At 39.1% G+C, this 20,256-nt stretch overlaps 1 protein-coding gene across 1 annotated transcript in view; it reads left to right on the top strand.

Moving 5' to 3' along the window:
* The window catches only part of ARHGAP15 (Rho GTPase activating protein 15), a 362,427-nt gene extending 343,432 nt beyond the window's left edge, over positions 1-18,995 (top strand). The window contains exon 15 of the mRNA XM_065070247.1: positions 18,895-18,995. Within this exon, the coding sequence (XP_064926319.1) occupies positions 18,895-18,980 (86 nt within the window). The 3' untranslated portion in view covers positions 18,981-18,995. The remainder of the gene's footprint in view (positions 1-18,894) is intronic.
* The last annotated feature ends 1,261 nt before the right edge of the window (positions 18,996-20,256 follow it).

Below are 20,256 nucleotides of genomic sequence, written 5' to 3'. Positions count from 1 at the left end.
TTTGTGATTGGTTGTATTTTGAAACGAGGTGAAACATGGATTTATAGATACCTTGTGACTAGAAGCACAGGATGAAAATGTTTCCCCTTAGCTCATCTTTGCAATGGGCACATATGGTAAAGAAGGAAAAAGACCAAATACTGACTTCGGTTTTACAAACATATGGTCACGGATGAAGTTCAGAACCTTCAGTCATATATTTATTCAAGCCCGTGAAAGCACAAACCAGAAATCAAGCCATTCTGTGCCACGCTGGCTGTAATCCTTCACCCAAGATAAGTAGGTACATGGGATGCACACCGCTGGATTTCCAGTGGGAGCATCAAAGTGTCCCCTTCACTCAGCAGGTACAGGTACGTGGTTGGTGTTACAGGCTGTGAACTTCAGCATGGGAGTTTATTTTAGCACCCTGCACCTTCTAGGCAGCTTTATAAATTGCAGACATGAAGGCTTGTTACTTGGCTTTACGAGTTCCTATGGCAAGATGACAATTACTGAATAGGTTAACTTGCTGCAGAGCCAGCCAGAATCTGTGACTCTCCATGGCATATAAAAGAAGTGAAAGTACAGCCAAAATAAATTCATTTAAAAATCTGAGCAAATAGACATGACATTTTTTCTTGCAGTTTTTGACTGGCTCTAAAAATATCAACAGTCTCTCCAGTTCTGGTGCAAACTCCCAATAAACAGCTTTGGAGACTGATTAAAATACCACAGCTTTGCTTCAACATTTCATCAATCTCATTAGCCATTTGCTGAATTGAAGCTATGAAGCTACAGTGAATTTAGGGGAGGGGGTTAAATAGCCACACAATGGGTCAACATTTGTCTAAAGGCTCATCTCTGCAGTAGTTTGATTTCAAAATAAGAGAGTCTGTATGGGAGCTAATCAAAAGGACAGTAGTTTCTCTTTCAACTCATACTGTACTTCAGTCCAGATAAAGTGGTCCCAATGTGTGCAGCAAAATCCCACCGGCTGCCTACATTTTTTTTCTTTTCCAACAACCCCTGCATTAGTTTGCAATTTTTCTATTGCTGATTGTTGTTCCAGCCTTGGCCCATCACGGTCTATGGCAGTACTAAAGTTCAAGGGGATTTGGAGCAGTTGCTTGCAAAATGAAACAAAAAGCATCTGCAGTCTGAAAAAGAAAGGGGTCAGATAACACAAACCTGAGCCTACCCATTTCAAACTGGCACCCGTGCACACTGTAAAAATGTTTGCCAATACTGAGTAGGGAGAGAAAACCTCACAGAATTATACACTGATATACGTGTGTTGCACAGCAGATACCTTTTCATTAGTCAGCTGTGTCCTGACCTGGGCATCCCAAAACTTCTGGAGTTATAACCTCACACACACCTCCCACCTCAATCTGGAAAACAAAATCGCTTAGTGAATTCGACGGTGGGGTTAAAATTAGCCTGCTACCAAATGTACCAGGCAAGGATAAGTAGCTGCTCTTTATTATTTAAACTAAAAGCGACACGATTAATTTACCCTGATGTGATTTAGTGGCATGAATAAAACAGGCAGCTGAAACACAGAGAAAGAGCAAAAGGGAAAGCGAGGGAGAAAAGCAAGTATAACATATAAAGATCCTCTTAAATATGTCCTTGGAGCCATAATAATGCTAATTATATATATATATGTATATATATAAATGCTCTTTCTATCCTATGAAGCACACCGTAGCCTGTTGACTGAGAGTTGAAGGTTACACAGTACATATGAAGTGCGTATAACTCAGATGTCAATGAGAGCTCTGAAGTAGTAGGGGGATAATTAAGTTTCCCTGTTAGGAGTATGTGATGTGTACTACTGAAAATTCAGAACCCTTTACTAGTAAACAAAAGTGCTAACAATAGCTGAATTAAAGGTTACATACAACCTAACTGCAAGCTTTCGATAAATTACTGCAAAAAAAGGACAACAAGTAGGATATAACACTTGAATAAATGAATAAGTTGATAGTCATTCATCCCACTGTTGGATTAGGAGTCACCACAAAACTGTGAACATAGCTAAAGCTATGGAAAATTAAAAAGAAAACAAAAGCAGAGTCCTTCCAGCAATCCAAGTAAGCTCCAGAAAGCAGATCAATACGTTGCAATAACAACTAGGTTGAACATATTGTTAATGTAAATAAAATATACACATTCCTCTTCTGATGTTAACAGCTAAAGCAACCCTTGACAAATCCCAAATAAATGATATTGACAACGCTAATGCAATCTACCACCAGTACTAATACATTAAAAAACCAGTAAAGCATTGTCAGTTTGAGGTTTCAAATATCTATGTCTTAATATTGGTGCTATGCAATAAAACACATGCCCTGACTGAAATATCTATTTTAAAAATTAGTTCCCACTTTGCTAAGAAATTAAACCAAACACAATAGATACTGTTTATGCAAGTCTTGGCAATACTCTGCTTGTTACATACTCAGCAGATAGAAAGGACAGGGAGCACAAGGTAAACAGGAAAGGGAAAAAAAGGAAACTATTTGCCAACATATTATTTTCAAAGCATTCACTTCAAGGAAGGATAAAAGTAATACAAGTTCTGTTATTCAAGCATCAGGTATAAATACATGGATTGTAAAACACCCACTTTTAGACCTGAAACCTAAGTAAAACGATTTATTCTGCTACAATCTGCTTATTACCCTTTAAATTTAGCCAGACTATTCCCTGTCAAAGATATATGGGAACGTGACGGACAAATGCACCCTTCATGTACTCTAGAAAGAAACTGAGGCCTGATCTTCCAGTTATTTGCACATGGAGAGATTTCCTAAAAATTAATGATTTTCTCTATCAACGTAAAACTAGACAAATCAACTGAAGTTAATTGGATTTAGCTCATGATAGGAATGATGCAAAAGTGGACTTTGACATTGTCCTATATGCAAACATAATTTGGCAATTCTCTCTTTTGGACTCGTTTTGGAAATCCAAAAGCAGCTGAGAAGAATTTGTGTATTTGGAGTTGTCCAAACAGGAATTCCTTTGTAACAGGCAGCTTTTAATTTATCCGAAGTCTTTTCCCAGCAACACCCACAGCAGAAAGCTGAGTGTCTTTCTTGGAGTCCCCCCACAGGTACTCTGCACATTTCAAGATGAAGACATGGTCATGCATCGATAGGATTTTGTACCAAGATCTATGGAAGTAAAAATAATGACAAATTATATGTGAATAATTTTTAAGTTTTTAAATCCCTAAAAGCAAAAGGGGAAAAAGGACACAACCTACTTTTACTCTGATGTATCATAGATGAACTGATCACAGGCTGCAATGCTTGAATCAAGAAAGGTCTCAATCTATAACGCACTGATATTACTGAACTTATGATAATTCTTGAAAAACACCGATCCAACAGTTTTGAATCAGCTCCATTCATAACTGAAAGTACCTGTAACATCTGGAGTGAAACTTGAACGACTTGGCATTTTTTCCTGAAAACTTGGAGCAAAGAATTTACTTTAAGTTTCGACTTCAAATGGATTCATTTACTCCCTGAAAATAGTTCAGACTTAGAAAAAAAGATCTATCTGATTTCCCATGCTTTGGAGGTGGGACGAGCAATTTCACTGAAGCTGCAAATAAAGCTGAAATCTCAGAGTTATAAAGCTAAACAAAACAAAAAGAAAAATGTATAAAATTCTGTGAAACAAATTATGTGAATTTTGCACAGCTGTACCCAGGGCATAACTGTAAATGAAAAGACCAAACTAATTAGATTATAAGCAGTTGATCTGCATTATATTGTTTTATCATATGTAGTAGGTATAAAATCTCCACATGAATGACTTGAAGCAAGTCATCAACATACTGTGTTCAAGAAAGCTGATCAGATTAGAAAGACCTTGTAAGTTATGCTTGAAGAAGATGAGATGGATGATAACTTCCTGCTCACGGTTACACCAATAAAATTGCTTCGTCTCTATTAAACTTTAGGTTTCAGGAGGCACTGCGTCCTAACAAGACCGAATTAAACACAGGAGTTCATTAGTACAAAGCAGACAGCGAAGTGTCAAATGACTGAATGTTATTTTGAATGGGTTTCTCAGTGTCTTTGTAGGAAATCCATTAAAAACAACTGGAACCATTTTTGTGGCGAGGTTCCAGCGACAGGATCAATGAACAATATTCAGGATGCTGGCTGAAAGCCAGATGTAAGGCATCGCTCGAGCCCTTAAGTAGACAGAGCTTAATTTTAAGCATATGAATAGTCCCACTGAATTTACCAATCCTCACGTGCTTAAAGAGGAGTTTGTACCTATACACTTCTGCAGAGAAGAGCCAAGGAAGATAAAGTTACTGGCAGATTTCTCAGTCTCACTCCAAATCGTTTACACCATGTGGAAAAACCAAAACTACACAGTAGAAAGCTGCAAAACCACATCACTAAGTGAGAAGTGCAGTCCATGATCAAAGTTGCCTCCTGCAAATCCTCTCAGAAGGACCTCTCGAAAGCTCACTCAAAATATACAGCAGCTCAGAGCTGGTATGGGAACAAAAAAACAACGATATTTTCCATCCTTACACAAAGAGTAGCCAACACAGATGTTGCACAGGCCTTGCACAATTTGAGCAAGAGAAATTAGAGGGCAAGAAGTGAAGCTCTCTCCATCTACTTTCAGGTAACAACGAAGACACTTGAGTTTTCTTTTTCAATTTTACCCAATGCAGATGAAAATGTGAGCAACCAGAGCGTATCTTTACCCAACACAATTAGCAAAACACTTGATGTTTCACTGCACAGAAAAAAAAAATAACATGAGATGTTCTGAGAACATGCAGCAACGTGGGTGGCCACTATGAAGAAAAACCTTTGGAGTATTTATACAGCAAATAAATATTCACAGACACTGCTATTCCCACTCACAGAAGTTTTGAAAGACATTATTCTCCTAAAAGACAGATAAAAGAGAAGAGGTGGGGGAGGAAGAGAAGCTGTTATGGAATGAGGAATAAGGGCCAGAGCCACAACCACAAGATTGATGGGAGTACTACAGTAAGCAAAGACCAATTCACTGCTTAAGGGTGTCAAAGTACGGTCCTGGGAGAGAAGAGGATGCTGAGAAATGAGAAAAGAAAAGGCAAGCAAAGGAATGTATAAAGAACAGCAAATATTAGGAAAATGAAGAAAAATAGAAAGAACCAAATGTCACTTGAAGGGGATACGAGTGCAATTGCTTCTCCTCCTCGGCTAATCCACAAATTAATGAAACCAGAACAAACAAAACAATAAAACATTATTCTACACGTTCAAAGGTGAATCTTACACTGGTCATCTAGAATTAAGCCAGACAATGGTGAGAGAAAAAACAGCCCCATAGCATGCAGCATAATGACACTACAGCTATTTTTTATTTTCATCCATTGTTTTTACTAGAAAAATCGTACAGACTAAAGGATCCATTCAGGGCATTTACAAACTGTACTTTCACATTATTGCAGTGAGACAACACAGGTGCTGAAGTATCTGGATGAATAATTATGGTTTTGTTCTATGAGTCATTCAAACATTGAAGTACCTAACAAAAAAACAAACAACAAAAAAAGGATATTTGCTTTTAAATAAACTTTCTTGTCCCAATTCTTATTCACTGACATGAAATGTGTATTTTATTATTTATTTTTTCTAAGCTCTTATCAAAAAAATCTGTTGAATTAACAAATACAGGCTTTCTTCATGCTTTTCTCCATCCCATGGGTTTTAGCAGAGAACTTTATCTCTGTTTCAGAGCCCTGTAGGCTGGTGCAAAACTGCAGAGAGAGAATTCTCAGTCAACTTTTATACTGTGAGATCCCCAAGTAATTCTAGAGTAACAGAACCCCATTAGTATCAATAGAATCATATAGTTTTCATTCTGCTAAGTCCAATAGAACTCCTTCATAAGATACTTTCAGTTTATTGACTTAGAAACGCAGCTGGGGAACCTTTTGCGAGGTTGTGAACCAGTATGACTTTCAGGGTTAGTGGGGGTTTGTGTTCTGTTTTTTCCCTCCTCAAACTTGAGATGTTATGAGACCATAAAACATTTTATCGTGACTTGAGGCAGACTGAGTTTCTTTTTATAATTTGCTTCCAATCAGAAAATCTCGAGCCAGCCAGTTCATTCCAAGTTTGTGATTTAAAGCAGAAAAATGGGCAAATATTTAGCCTACCTCTAATTACCCCTTATACTTCTGAATATGCAAATTTCAATGTACTTGGAATTTTCTCTCAGTGATTTGGCAAGTATAAATTATCCTTGCCCTTAAGACTCCTAGTTTCCACAGACAATGAATCAACAGTTGGTGTTAAAAGGCTGCAGCTTTACTATTAACAATCAATACAAGTTTTCAACAGGAATACACTTAGCCAGCATTAATGTAATTACATTATGTTAAATAATATTAATATCAAAGACATGTCCATTGCTAGTCCACACCAAAGTCATAACATTCCTCAACAAGTGTCTCTAAATGGCCGTCTAGAAACAAACCAAAAATCCTATAGCCTGTCAAACTGCTGTTTTGCCAAAGGTTTAACTTTTAATTAGTTACGGATTGTATAGATTGTGTTCCAAAAAGGCAAATCCAGTTTTGACACCTGCAAACTACAAATGCCCCCTCACTAAGAAAGAAGTTGTCCATGCACCATATTGAATGCTCTGTATGGGGAATCTCTACGGTGGTACATGGATATCTGGAAGTGTCTGTATCTGGAAGTGGGAGATTCATCCATCTTCATATCCAAACCCGTCCATCCAGAGATTCTTTATCCTAATTCATGTTGTAAATATATTGGTGTTGGCTGCCCACTGATCCTGTTTCACCAAAGCAGGTTGGTGATCTTTTGTTGACTCCCAAATATCAAATATCCAGGTGCAAAGCAGGGTCTAGAGGTGTTTACACACACTCAAAAGTATCTATTATAAAAGTGACTTGATGCCACTCCCCAAATAAAATTTTAAGAAACTGGTACCATATTTTTCAGCACATTTAGGTGCCAGAAAGTCACTAAGTGTGATTGTCAAATCTCTCATTGACAGGAATCAAATAAGATAAATCCAAACAGTCTGTTCTGACCAGGAGCTAAAAAGTTTTGTCTACTATTGTGAACTATCCAAAACCTCCATAACTACTTTAAAACACATCAGTACAGCATATTACCTGTACATTCACACTTTTGAAAATCCCACTATTCACCTATGTATGATATTAACAAGCCTAAATATATATTTTAATGTTTGGCCATTAATACTTCCAGACCTTGAAGTCATGAGCTGGTATTGAAAAGATGAGTATAAAGGCAGAGCATTACAGATACACTGACTGTAACTTCCAATTGCATTTTAACTATAATGGATTAATTCCTGGTGACATGAATGATGACATTTATATTTTAAAAGAAAATATCACAGATGAGGAAGGCATGCAAAATGACAGGCCATGCTGCAAAAGCAGCTAATTCCCAACAGTGTCTCCAGTTATATTTTGTAATTCCATGGTCTTTCTCCTTATCAGAGAAATTTTTAAGGAAAATAAAATGAACACCTCATAGAGGAGTTCCTAAAATTTGAACAGGCATTTGAACGTGCCAAGAGTAGCAGCTGTTTTTGCCAGAAAGAAGATCTGGCAGGCATTTAGTCACAAGGTCACTGCTTATGGGGCTTACCCAAGAGATGCGATGGAAAGCAAGAAATGTTGGCATGGCACTAGGACAGGTTGTCCTTGATGAACTGGAAGGAGAAGGCTGTTTTGGCCACAGGCGCTCAGCAGCAGTTTCACTTTAGGGAGGATGGCACAAACAAATTCTTCAGCTTTTGAGTTCACATTCCCTGAGTTTCAGGTTTTAATGGACCCCAAAATGTCATATTCATCAGCGCAGGAATCAAAAATCAGACAGGGAGGCATCATGAAATGTAAATAGATATGGTTATCCACACTCCGTGGAGTTAAATCCTTCCTGAACTATGTGACCTAAAACTGTGCGGGCCCCTGTGAATTCTGCAATTCTATGACCCTGGAATTTGCTGCAGAAGTTTGCAGGAGGATTATAAATTAGAAACTTCACTCCTCTTAAAAGCATTAAGCTGGAGACCCTGCTAGTGGTACATCTAGATATGAAAAAGTGCTGTCGCCATCATCTTGCAAAAAAGGCTGGCCTGGCAGATTGTAGGGTGAAATGGCATATTTATCTTTCTTGATATTAACTCTGAAACCTAGTAACAATAAAGCAGATATCAACATTCCCAACTATTTGTTTCTTGACTGTATGACTGAAATGCTTCTCTGAATGTTGACTTTTCCAGCCACACATTGCTAAACCTTTAACCAAGGCAGCGATACCTCCCGATTGCATTTTCAAATTCCCAGTGGATTTAAGAATGAGCAGAAAGCTGTCCTGCTCCTCCAACATGTTTTTGTAGCTACTTCTGAACACATCTCAGCTATCAGCTCTCAAGTCTTGGCTCAACTGATCCACACAAGCCTTCTCCCTCTGCTCTATGACCCCATACATGACATGAGTGAAGGAAGTTTAAGCCAAGCTCAAACACACCAATCCATTCCTAGTGCAAACCACCTGACCATCACCACCACCAGCTTCCAACAGCAATGGCAACAATGCAGGGAATGCATTTCTAACACAAGAACGCGTGATAAGCTGGAAATTGAAAATAAGAGGATGCTATAAAATAAATTGCATTAACTATAAAATTTAACAAGGCATCAGTGATGATTGTATTACTCCTTTCTGTAGTTACATCAATTAAATGAACCTTGAGTTCTGAAATTACCTGAGTCACCTACTGTCCAGTTTCCAGTTTGGTGTCCTGGGTGGCAAAGGAGCTTAAAAAGGTTTATTAACTAATTTAGGTATCACTTAGTGTTATTCACTGGTCTTTGCTAACCCTGATGTCATTTGTTCTGACTGTTTTAAGGGTGGGCAAAGCATCTGAAGACAAGGGCAAACGGATAAAGGAGATTTGTGAAAAGGAGTGATAGGAAACTCAAAGCCCTCTGAAGTCAGCAGAAAGTCCCGTAATATTCACCTACCTTTTATTTATTGTAAGATTAAAAGCGAAAAAGCATTATGTAATTGTGAAACATTATTGTTATTCTGATACTCAGACAAATGCAAAGCAATAAAACACTATTATATGAAGTAGCTATCATGGGAGAATTGCTTAATGCTCTTGTTATAAAATGCTTCCAGAGGTAGGCGTTTCTCATCTGAAAACTTACCCAAAAGTATTTAATCTTGTCTTTTTGTCAAAATTCCTATGCCACCTTCTTCTGTTCTGTTTCTTGTTCTTAGTGATGTATTTCTTCCTCCCTATCTCTCAAAAGGTATTGCATGTAAAGGTCAATTCTCTTAACACAGCTTCTGCCTGCTCTTCAGCTAATGTATTATAGCACATTATCAAGTTTCCAAACAATTGTTCACTTTTCATTAGAATGTGCTAGGTTTCTCTCTTTCTGCAGTGTTAGTAAAAATGGTGTTGAGTTGTTGACTAGTAATATGAACAAGCAACTTCTGCCCTTAGAAGTGGGATGGAATTGATTCATCTTATTAAAAACAGACCTCATGGAAGCTGGAGCTTGTGCTACAAAGGTTAATATTATGAACGTGCAGATAGCAAGTTCTCTACTATATGCTAGGATTTCTATTTTCATGAGGCATTTTCAGCTTCTGATACATCATCTCAGGTCACGTGATTTCGTATTGATATGATAGAAACTTAACATGCTAAGTCAGAAAAACTAACTCATATTTAAAAAAGATCCTTACCCCCTGCTTCTGTGTACTATTGTCTGCATTTTCCCATTTTTCCTTCTCCAAGAAAAAAAGAAAATAAGAGGGAAGGAAAAAAAAAAAGATCGGTTGGGGTAGAAACCTTACTCCCATTTCAATAGTATGGATGGAGGCAACAAATCTGAAAGAAAGCAAAGCTCCAGGTTGGCAAAAAAGTAATGATCAGGAGCTGAGATAAAGAAAGCTCAAGAAAATGAACTCCAGGCATAACAGTTGAAAAAAGTTAGGTATACTGATGACTACAAAACTAGTTTATGTAATATATATTTTACATCCAAACCAAACAGCTCTTTGAACACTATTGAGGCTATTACTACTTTGAAATAAACATTACAAAGCTCCAAAGACAGAGCTACATAACACCCAATTCACATTTACATGAGAATTAGGATGAAGCTTTTCACAATCTAAATCCAGGCCATTTATCACAACCACATACAACACTGTACAATAGACATAGCATTTTTACATGGCTAAAAGTACCACTGTGCTATTCAGTTGATGTGTCAGAGATGGTGATGATGACTGCCCAGACAGGCTGGACACTGGTGGTCTATGGGGAGAAAGCCCAGGGCACGTGTGCTACCACACTGCATCACCAGGGCCTGTGGTTGATGCTGAATAAGTAGTTACAATACTATCCCATGATGCTTTCTCTCTCCTGCTCCATTTTCTCCATATTCTCAAAAGCACCCACCAAAAGCGCCTTGAAAAGCCCTGAAATGGGACATGGAGGCACCTGTTGGGTCACTGAACCCAACCTCCCACTATCCCCAGCAATCCTCTAATGCCAGTCAGAACTTCATCAAGCTCCACCTTGATGACTGTCCCTTATTACTGAAATTTGAATGAAAATTCTGCTCTATCTCGAGCATGCCCTCTCTCATATCTGGGAGCAACTTCCTGCAAGCAGCTGCAAAACCACTTCTCTGCTCAGCTCCAAAACCCCTCCTGTGATGCCTGCAAAAAACCTTGACAATGTCTTGGCTACTCGAGTACTGAGACTGCTGTCTATCATGTTTATAAATATTGTCTCATTTCTTCTCATACTATCTCGTCAGCCTGTACCATCTGTTGCCTCCTGTGACATTTGCAGACTGAGCTCTTTACAACAGCAACTGAATTTTCTTCTGTGCTCGTACAGCACCTAGCACAACTGGTGTTTATCCCCCAGGGCCATAATAACGCAGAAAATTTAACAAATTTAATGAAAATTCCCACTCTGCCTGTTCACCTTTCTCCTAACTTCATAGCAGGAGCCCATGGGCAAACCACACAGTGATCTATGTAGGAAGGAGCATGGCAGCAGACGGAGGGAGGTTGTCATCCCCCTCTCCACAGGTTGGTGAGGCCACCCTGGTATGTGCCACTCAGGTTGAGCCCCCAGGGCAGGAAGGACATAGAGAAACGGGAGAATGTCCAGAAGAGGCAACTAAGGTCATCAGATGCCTGAAGAGCATGACCAACAAGGCCATCTTAGGGAAGATAGGCATGTTTCATATCTAGAAGAGGACAGTAGGGGGAAATCCAATAGTAGCTCAGACCACTGCTTCCAAAGATGATGGACCAAACTCTTCTCAGCAGAGGCACTAAATAGAACGAGGGCCAAAGTTTGTAACTTGGAAGGTTCAGCTTGGACATTTGGAAACACTTTGTCATGAGGAGGATGGTGCAGTGCTGGAATAGGAGCCCAGAGAGGCTGTGAAATCTCATTTTCAAGCATTTTCAAGGCTCAACTAAGCACTGCCGCCCAACATTTCTGTTTCTAACACTTCCCAAGCAATAGAAGTTAAATGCATATTTCATTCTGATAAAATATTAAATGCCTTAAATACAACAACAGTCTTCACACACGTGCGACTTCCCGTGAAAAATGCCAGATACCCTTTAAAATCCAAGAAATAAACAGTTCTCCTAATTGCTTTCAGCTTCTCTCCAAATTATACATATCTAGATGTTTACATTAAAATATACAAGGGTCACATCTATATTCTTCAGGTAGTATAAGTTTTAAAGCAAAGTAGTAGCATAAGCACATAGTAAGACTTAATTTATTAGTTCTAGTTTGAACCAATCCAGGCTTTACCAAATAGGCTACAGAGAAGGATGCACATCTGATGCGAAGCGGACTGAGCAAATACAGCTGTGTGTGTATATATATATGTGTATGTAGGCCTCTTTTCTTGGGTCGCTCCACCGCTCTCATCATTGCTCTGGGCAAAACTCAGCCCTTTTCCTTGCAGTCTCTAATGATGGATTCATCAGCCCAGCCGGACTCAGCTCCTTCATGCACTCCAACAGCAAAATGGCAAATAGGGGATGGAGAAACTGTCCTTCCACCACAGAACCAGGTTTTCCCAAGGCTTTCCCCTCTCTGAAATTGTCCACAGAAACATGTAGCTCTTATAATCATATTATTATCTGGTTTATGCAAATAACAACAAGGTGGTGAAACCACTGTGCATGGATACTTGCATTGCACATATATTGAAGCGAGCAGCGAAAAATCCTAGACATTTAAAACCGCTACTCAGACTGGAAAGACAAAAAGTACTTTTTTAATCTCGTTGCTGTAATGTACTTTATATGCTGCTGAGTGGTATGACTTGGATATCACAATAGTAAGTTGAGTATTACAGCTGTTCTCTCATGGAGTGAAGGTCTGGCCCCACTGAATCCATGAAAGTCCCTTGGGGCCCATATTTTAGGTGAAACTCTCAGAAGCAGATGACCTCGGGTGCTGAAATTAATTCTTCCTCTCGTCCTTCACACTATTCACCTCCTGAGTACATTTCGGGACCTTACCTGTTTCTCTCACTTTGTATGAGATCTGGTTTATTTATTGTATGTTTGACAAGTGGCCTTTCTCCCCATTTTCCTTGTTGATAAATAATCGGCTCGCAACTGATTATAGCTGATGGTTTTGATCTCATTCAGTGTGAACTTGTTGGGCAAGGATAGGCATGTATAGAAATAAATACACAAACCAAATGTATTATTAGCTTTAAAGGAAAATAGTGGTTCCATGAACACTACTGAGGTGACTAAATACATGCAGATTTCTAAGTTTTAGAAAAAGTGAGATTTTACTCATGCACTAGGTCAAGAACATCCATTAGGAGCATCAGGAGCCCCAACAGAACCTTGTAGGCAAAGGGAGCATCTCCCTTCTCCCTGCACACCGCTGCAGCAGATGAAAAGCAGAGAACTAAGCCACACCAGGTCTTTTTTCCCCACATGGCTGAATAACTTCTGATGCTAAAGGAAAACCAGGGTGTCTTGGACACAGCTGTATCACTCTGGACCTAGAGCTGAGATTGCTGGCATAGCAATCATGAGTTATATGATAAAGTTCTGAAAATCCCTTTTTTTTCCTCTTTTCCTCTCTCTCCTTTTTTTTTTTTTTTTTTTTTTTTTTTGATAATGAGTGCTTAAAAGCTTAGCAAATAGAGTCCTAAAAATGTAATTGTAGCTTGGTAGCACTATTAAATATGTATACTGTGGTCTTTTTGACAATTGTATTAATCCCTTTATAAAGTCTTCAGAAGTTCCATCACAGAAGCATGGATGCTGTTTTGATCTATTTATTACTCTTAAGTGTTCAGAGAACTGTCCCTATTTTCTAATTAACACTTTTAAAGATAAAAAGCTATGTATTAAATCAATCTGAATGATGGTTGTTTGTGAATCCCACAAGATAAGGCAATTTGCATGTTCACTTTGTACTTACAAACTAAATCTGCACATCTCCAAAGCAACTCCTTATAATGTAAACCTTTTGTGAGTATTTGTAACTTAAAAGAAAGTTTGGCCTAGTACAGAGGCAGTGCCAATTATCTAAAGGACTTCTTTACTGAACATGATTAAGATACAAAATTATTAGGTTGTTATTTTACATTGTTTGCAGAGAAATTTGAGGAAACTACTTTAGGAACGTTAAGTGTTCTCCTGTTTTGCTTTCTTTCCTTCTTTTTTTTTATACATGTAGTAACATGAGTGCATTTGTGAAAAGGCAGCCAGTCCAAACAGCAGCTAATTTCCACATCATGCTCGGGTTCAGCTTCCTTTGACATGAATTAAATCACTGCTGAAATCAACTGCTCACCATCCTGACTGAGCGTTCAGCTGCAGCTTCAACTACAAGACTTTATAAACTGAATTTAAATGCAGATGTTAAATTAGAACAGCGAATTACTGCTGGAGATCCAGCTCTGATTATTTACCACTGTAAACATATTTACAGAAGTAGATATTTCACAGCAGTGAAATCATCCCCCATCTCAGAAATGGCCCCACCCTTGCTAAGAAAGAAACCAATGAAAGCCGTATCTCCAAACCTCTCTTGTGAAGATGCATGTTATCATTTCCAGATGGTGAGAACATAGCAAGTATACCTACGAGACACATTTTTTACTATATTTGTTCTTGAACATCTCATTAGAAATTATTTCTTTCAGATTTTGCAATCTGCCTTCAACCACTGCCTTGGCTTCTCTGTAACTGCTGGTCCAAGCACAGACAAGAAACAGGACAAACCTTTATTCATGGCTTGCAGGACCAGCAGACCTTACCATGGCTCAGACACGAGATACCTGCTCATCCTCTTTCTTAGACTTACACATCTTCATCCACTAGCAAATTAGTAAGTGGACAATCATGTTATAAAATACCCTTCATACATTTGGTGCCTCCCCTACTTAAAAGAGTTTCCAGTTTTGATCTTGTACCACTGTAATCAGAAAGGTCCTTTTTTCCTTAAAAAAATATCAACTTTTTCCTACAAATCTCCCTGGTCTTCAGATCAATGATTTTACCCTGAATTCCAATTCATTTTGCTGACCCTGACCACAAAGTCTATCTTTGTAGCACGCAGTCTCTAACGTTTATCTTCATAGATACATTTGACACAGCTCCTTCACTATGCTAAATAAAAACCTCCTATATTCAGTGGTAGACCATGGTGCATATATATTTTTTTCTTCTGGTACTACAACCACACGATCAAATTTTTGTGCTCCAGGGTTAATCTGGGTCAGAAAGCCCCAAGAATGCACATCTGACACTCCTAATCTAATTCTGGAAACATGAGATTTGCAGACAGAAAATCTCTTTCTGGGAGCAGAAAAGAATGTCAGGCCCACTGGGACACTAAAATGACTTTCAACCATTTTTCACTTATATAGCATTTAATCCAAGGACCTCAAAACATGTTAATTTGCAGACCTCTGCACACACCTGTGACACATCATATGTATGATTCTACCTCACAGAGAAAGTAAAAACAGGGGCACCCATCTCTTCCCAAGTTAATTCAAGGACAGAGCCATACATGGACTATCTAGAAATTATCCAGAAAAATAACTCAGGAGTCCATGGTCCTGATGATGATAGAAACCCCTCTGAGACTGGGGAAGGAAAGGCAGAGAGTTCAGCTCATCGAAACATGTATATCATGGGAATTTGTCAATGGGTTAAATGAAAAGGTGGGCTTCTATCTGGAAGAAACAGTGAGAAAACTAGAGGCACAACACAAATACTAGTAACAATTCACAAAGACCATAGAAATAGAAAATGTGCCAACTCTCAAGGGGATTTTTAACTCAATATCACAAACTTTCAAGTGATGCATAAAGCTAAGATTTATTTTCAAGAGCAGCACATCGTAGAAGACACAAAAATCCAATTCTTTTTGAAAACTGATGCAATTAATCCAGGTTATGTTTAAAGTGGAGGGCTTGAGAGTATGTCCAAGACTTTAGTCTCCTAGACATATCCTGACTCCGTCATGGGACAAGAACCAGATATGAACTTTTCTTCTTCCTTCTCCAGAGAGCCTGCTTGCATGAATGGGAAACCTGGCTGTGTAGGTGAGACAGAAGACACAGCCACCTACAGCTGGCCTCTTGGTGGGGTAACTGAAGGACAAAGAGTGCGGGCCACACTGCGCAGATGCTTCAGAGATCACTTAAATGGGACCACAAAGTCCATTGTCCTCCTAAACTCAAAATAGTGAGTGGAATTTATCTTTACCTCCACCTCCCCAATTTACAGTTTGAACTGATTGTAGCCATATTCCACCCTTGTTATACCTGCCATTGCCCGCATGTCACCACAGCAGTTCAAACCATTCAGCAACATCTCTGCATCACCAAAGACACCTTCCTCCAGTGCTGGGTCATAGTCATGATGGAAACCCACATCCCAAGCCTCAGGCTCCCTTCTGGACAACAGCACAATGCACAGAGCAAATTATAATCTTTTATAAAACAGAAATTAGGAGAATAGCTGGGATTATATTGGGTAGAGATCCATGTAAAACTTTTCACCAAAACCCCTTCTACTCAAGCAATACCTCAAATACTCTTACGCCATGATGATATCTTGGTAGACTGGATAAAATAATAGTCTTCTCTCATATTGTCATTTATTAATTTTTCCCATCAATAGAGGAAACTTAGGTAGGCTGGAAGAAATTAGCCAAACCAAACTAAGCAGATCAAGTGGCCACAAGCCATGCCAAGAACAGGCCAAGACGATCCCTTGGCTCAGGGCTGGGGCAGCTCTGCAGGACAGTCTAGCAGAGCTGTGTGGAGTGTCTGTTAAAGGTGTCTGACATACAAGACATAAATTTGATGGATATTCGAGAAAGCAATGAGTCATGAACTGCCTTACCTCAGGCAGTGAAAGGAACTAAAAAAAATAAAGGTATTGCACTTCCCAAACTGGGGTCTGCCAAGATTCGGCAAAGGCAGCCTGAGGATTCTCCACAATAAAGATCTACCATGGTGGGGAAGAATGAACACAGCCCAAACAAGCATCAGCTAAATTTTCTGATGATTTTTTTTTAAAAAAAGGAGGAACTAAAATGGTCATCCCAATCCACACGCTGTAGGAGAGAAAGCATATTGATGGTTCGGTTACTAAACATACTGTGAATTTTCACAGTGGATCAGCAGCAAGTTATGAAGCACAGGTGTTCCTGTAATTGTGATACATTGGGAAAATTCATACTGTTAAATGAGCCTCAGCTTCACACTTCCACCTGTGTGATGTGGAAATGTACTGTGGGTACACAGGGCTATAACAGACGATATGTAGGAATGATTACTGGCTGGTTCAGGACCTGCTAGGGTTTATTTCTCTTAATTCATCTGAGTGTATAATTTCTGCATTTATACTTACTGCCATCATAAAATGGGAAACGTGCATTATACATGCTGGCAAAAATAATGATAACATAAGAAAAAACAAAGTTAATACACTGAATGGAAAAGAAATCCTGATAGCCTGTATGCTAAAGGAAATCTAGAGAGTTTGTAGGAAATAGAAGGTATTTCAACAAGAGAATGAAAACAGCTTTTTTTCTTCATGTTTCAGTTCTGCTCAACAGTTTCTTGTCTGTATTTGTTTCAGAGGGGAGGGAAAGGATGATTCTAGAATGGGAAATGTGGGAAATGTTAAAATGCAGAAAGATAAGACCTAGAAGCAGGTGGAAGAAGAGATCTATTTGGATTACCTGAAACTGAGCACGAGAAACAAACAGAGAACACTGGCATACAGCTCGATTTATTTTCTTTTAACAGGTGTTTGTTAGAATGAGAATTGGAGAGGCAGAATTTCTTGATTTTGTTCCAGACCTGTCAGAGCTTCTCAAGTGAGCATTTCAGGATTATAAATATCAAAAAAGAACTCAAGATCAAATGAAAAGGAAGATGATTAAATATATCTTCCTGCATGCCTTGGAGGTGTCAGCTCTGGTGTTTGACAAGGAACACAAATTCTGACTAGTCATGAGAGAGCCTTTCAAGCTGTCCTGGAGACAGCAGACTGCTCTTTGCCAAGGTTAGCTGACATGACAGAATATCTCTAAAATGACTCCTTTTCAGAAATATCCCCCTTTTAAAAAACATAATCATCACCTTGAAGTGACGCTTAAGAAAGCGAAGACTTGAATGCAACATCTCGAGTTTTGTGTACTCACGCACCTTGCCCTGGGCAACGGCTTGATGCTCTATAGCAGGAGTTTCAAAGTGGCCTTCGAAAGTAGCCCCAACTGATAAGACTGTGAAAGGGACAAGTTATTCATTTGGGATGTCAAAGCAGATAAGTATTGCAAGGACTACAGGCATAGCCTCTTCCCTAATCACAGATAACAATGCCTCTGTCCCTGGGAATTCAGTAGCACTGGAAAAAGAAGGGGGAAAAGAAAAAAAAAGGCTGGAATCTCTTCTGGCAATAAAGATTTTCTGAGCAGACATGACAAATGCGGCCACTTCAATGTATGCTACATGACAACCATTTAATATCTCATTTAACAGGGTTAAATGAATCTAAGCCTAATGTTTTAGTCAGAAGATTTTTTTCCATCAGATATTGTCATTTTCCTACAACTTTGTGCACTGTTCTCATGATCTTTCTCCACATCTAACCTCTTTCTGAGGCTCTCCTTTGTTCTTCTCTCTGGCTTTCCATTGCTTTCCCTTCCTTCTGCCCTCTGTCTCTTCTAAGTCCTTTCTGCAGACTTCTCCCCACCTCTCTCTCCCTTCTGAAGTCTTTATTCTTTGTCCCTCTGATAGTTCTGGAAATTTCAACTTCCTCTTCTCAATTGCCTTTTGATAGCTCAGTCTATCTGCTATCTGCTTGGTCTCCTCTACTTTTTCAACCCCAGGAGCCCACCCAACAATACCTCACTTCCCAAATGCTCTTCTTGTCCCACCTTGCAAGATCACGCTCCTCCCAAGCATCACTGGTATCTCCTAACACTACATAAATTCGTAGTTGGCAGTGACTTATTTATCAAACCTTGGGTCATTCCCTTGCGATCCCTACTGCTTCAACAATCATCAGCACCAACCTAAATGGGATTAGATATCACACCTACTCTTCCTGTCTGTTGCTAGCCCAAGGTGAAGTGGTTTTTATTTTGTTTTGTTGGTTGGTTGGTTTTGGTTTTAAATATGGATATTAAAAGTAAAATAAAATAAAAATATCAAACCTAAGCATATCAGTCTTCACATAATATGGCAGGACTGGTAACATTAGAAAACTTGTAATTTCTGGCTCACTTTCCTCATTTCAGGTCATCTCTCTCACTACTTCTCCCAGTCACAAACAGGGCAAACAGAGAAGGTGTGTAGAAGCTCATGCAGGCTACAACAAAGTTGATATTGGTAGCAGCCAAAAAGAAAGAGGAAGGGAAAAGAAGAATAAAGAAAGCATTTCCTCTCTTGGTAAGTGTTGTACTCCTGTGATACAGAAGTTACTTTGCTTGTTCATGGCCTTGCTTACTCCTGGCCTCATCAAATACTGAGTCAAGCTTAATCTTTAATTCTGTATAATAAGGAACCAAGCAGTCCCTAACTTTATGCCTTTATTGACCAGCAGATTATCCCCAAAGGAAGTGGTCAGAGTGGCTGGAATCTGTGTTATTTACCAGTTTAAAGTCAAAAGCTCTTCAGATGGAGAATTGCTCAGATATTATTAACAGTATTTGAAGTATCTATATTTATTGATCTGTTCAGTGTTTTAAACTATTTTACCCTTTAAACCTCTTCTCTCCTCTAGAAAATGAGTTCATATGTGATTTGAAAAATCATTAGTTGCTAGCTTTTAATAAATCTGATTTGCGTGTTTTGATTTCAAGTCTGAAATTCATCCCTATTGGCTAGTCTTGCAAGTCTCAATTCACTTTCCACTGTACATGAGATGCCGTGAGCTGCCGCTCCTTCTGTTGCAGATCCCCTCTGTCCCACTGCCATGGGTGCAACCTTGTCACCACGGTTTCCTATCACTCATGTTCAATTCCTGTCCTCCCACTCGTTTTCAGTGCCTTGAATCACTTTTTACCTCTCCTGCCCCTCACAGTCCACAGGATATTATTTACTCCCAGTTCCATCACGTTTGATATTTTCAGAATTTCTGTCAAACTCAATTTCATTCTTAAGCCACATATTCCTTTCCCTGATTTCTGTCCTATTCCCTAGCAATTGGAAAAGCTTTTTTCCCTGAAAGTCCTACCACTTCCATCGCATTTCAAATAATGGGAAAGGGGCAGATGGAGGACACCTCCACAAGGATTAGCCTCATATTTCTACACATGGGTGTTAAAGAGAAATTGTAGCTCTACCAACTTCAGTCCTACTGAATAAACAAAAACAACAAAAACCCACCATCATTATAACCAATGTGGGTAAATGCAAAATCTAAACAAAATTTGATTGTGGTGACCATGAAAAACTTTCAGTCACCATGAATTTCACACTAAAACTGTGAGAGTTGGCCAGTTGTTACCAGTCTCAGGCAGTCCAGGGAGCTTACAGCCCTGGAACAGCTATGCCAGCCTCACGGAATCACAGAATCAACTGGGTTGGAAAAGACCTCAGAGATCATCAAGTCCAACCCTTGGTCCAACTCCAGCCCATTGACTAGATCATGGCACTAA

This window comes from Columba livia, chromosome 7 (assembly GCF_036013475.1).
Source record: "Columba livia isolate bColLiv1 breed racing homer chromosome 7, bColLiv1.pat.W.v2, whole genome shotgun sequence".
NCBI lineage: Eukaryota > Metazoa > Chordata > Aves > Columbiformes > Columbidae > Columba > Columba livia.
Note: the sequence above shows the minus strand (reverse complement) of the source record. Positions and strands in the feature narration are given on the sequence as shown.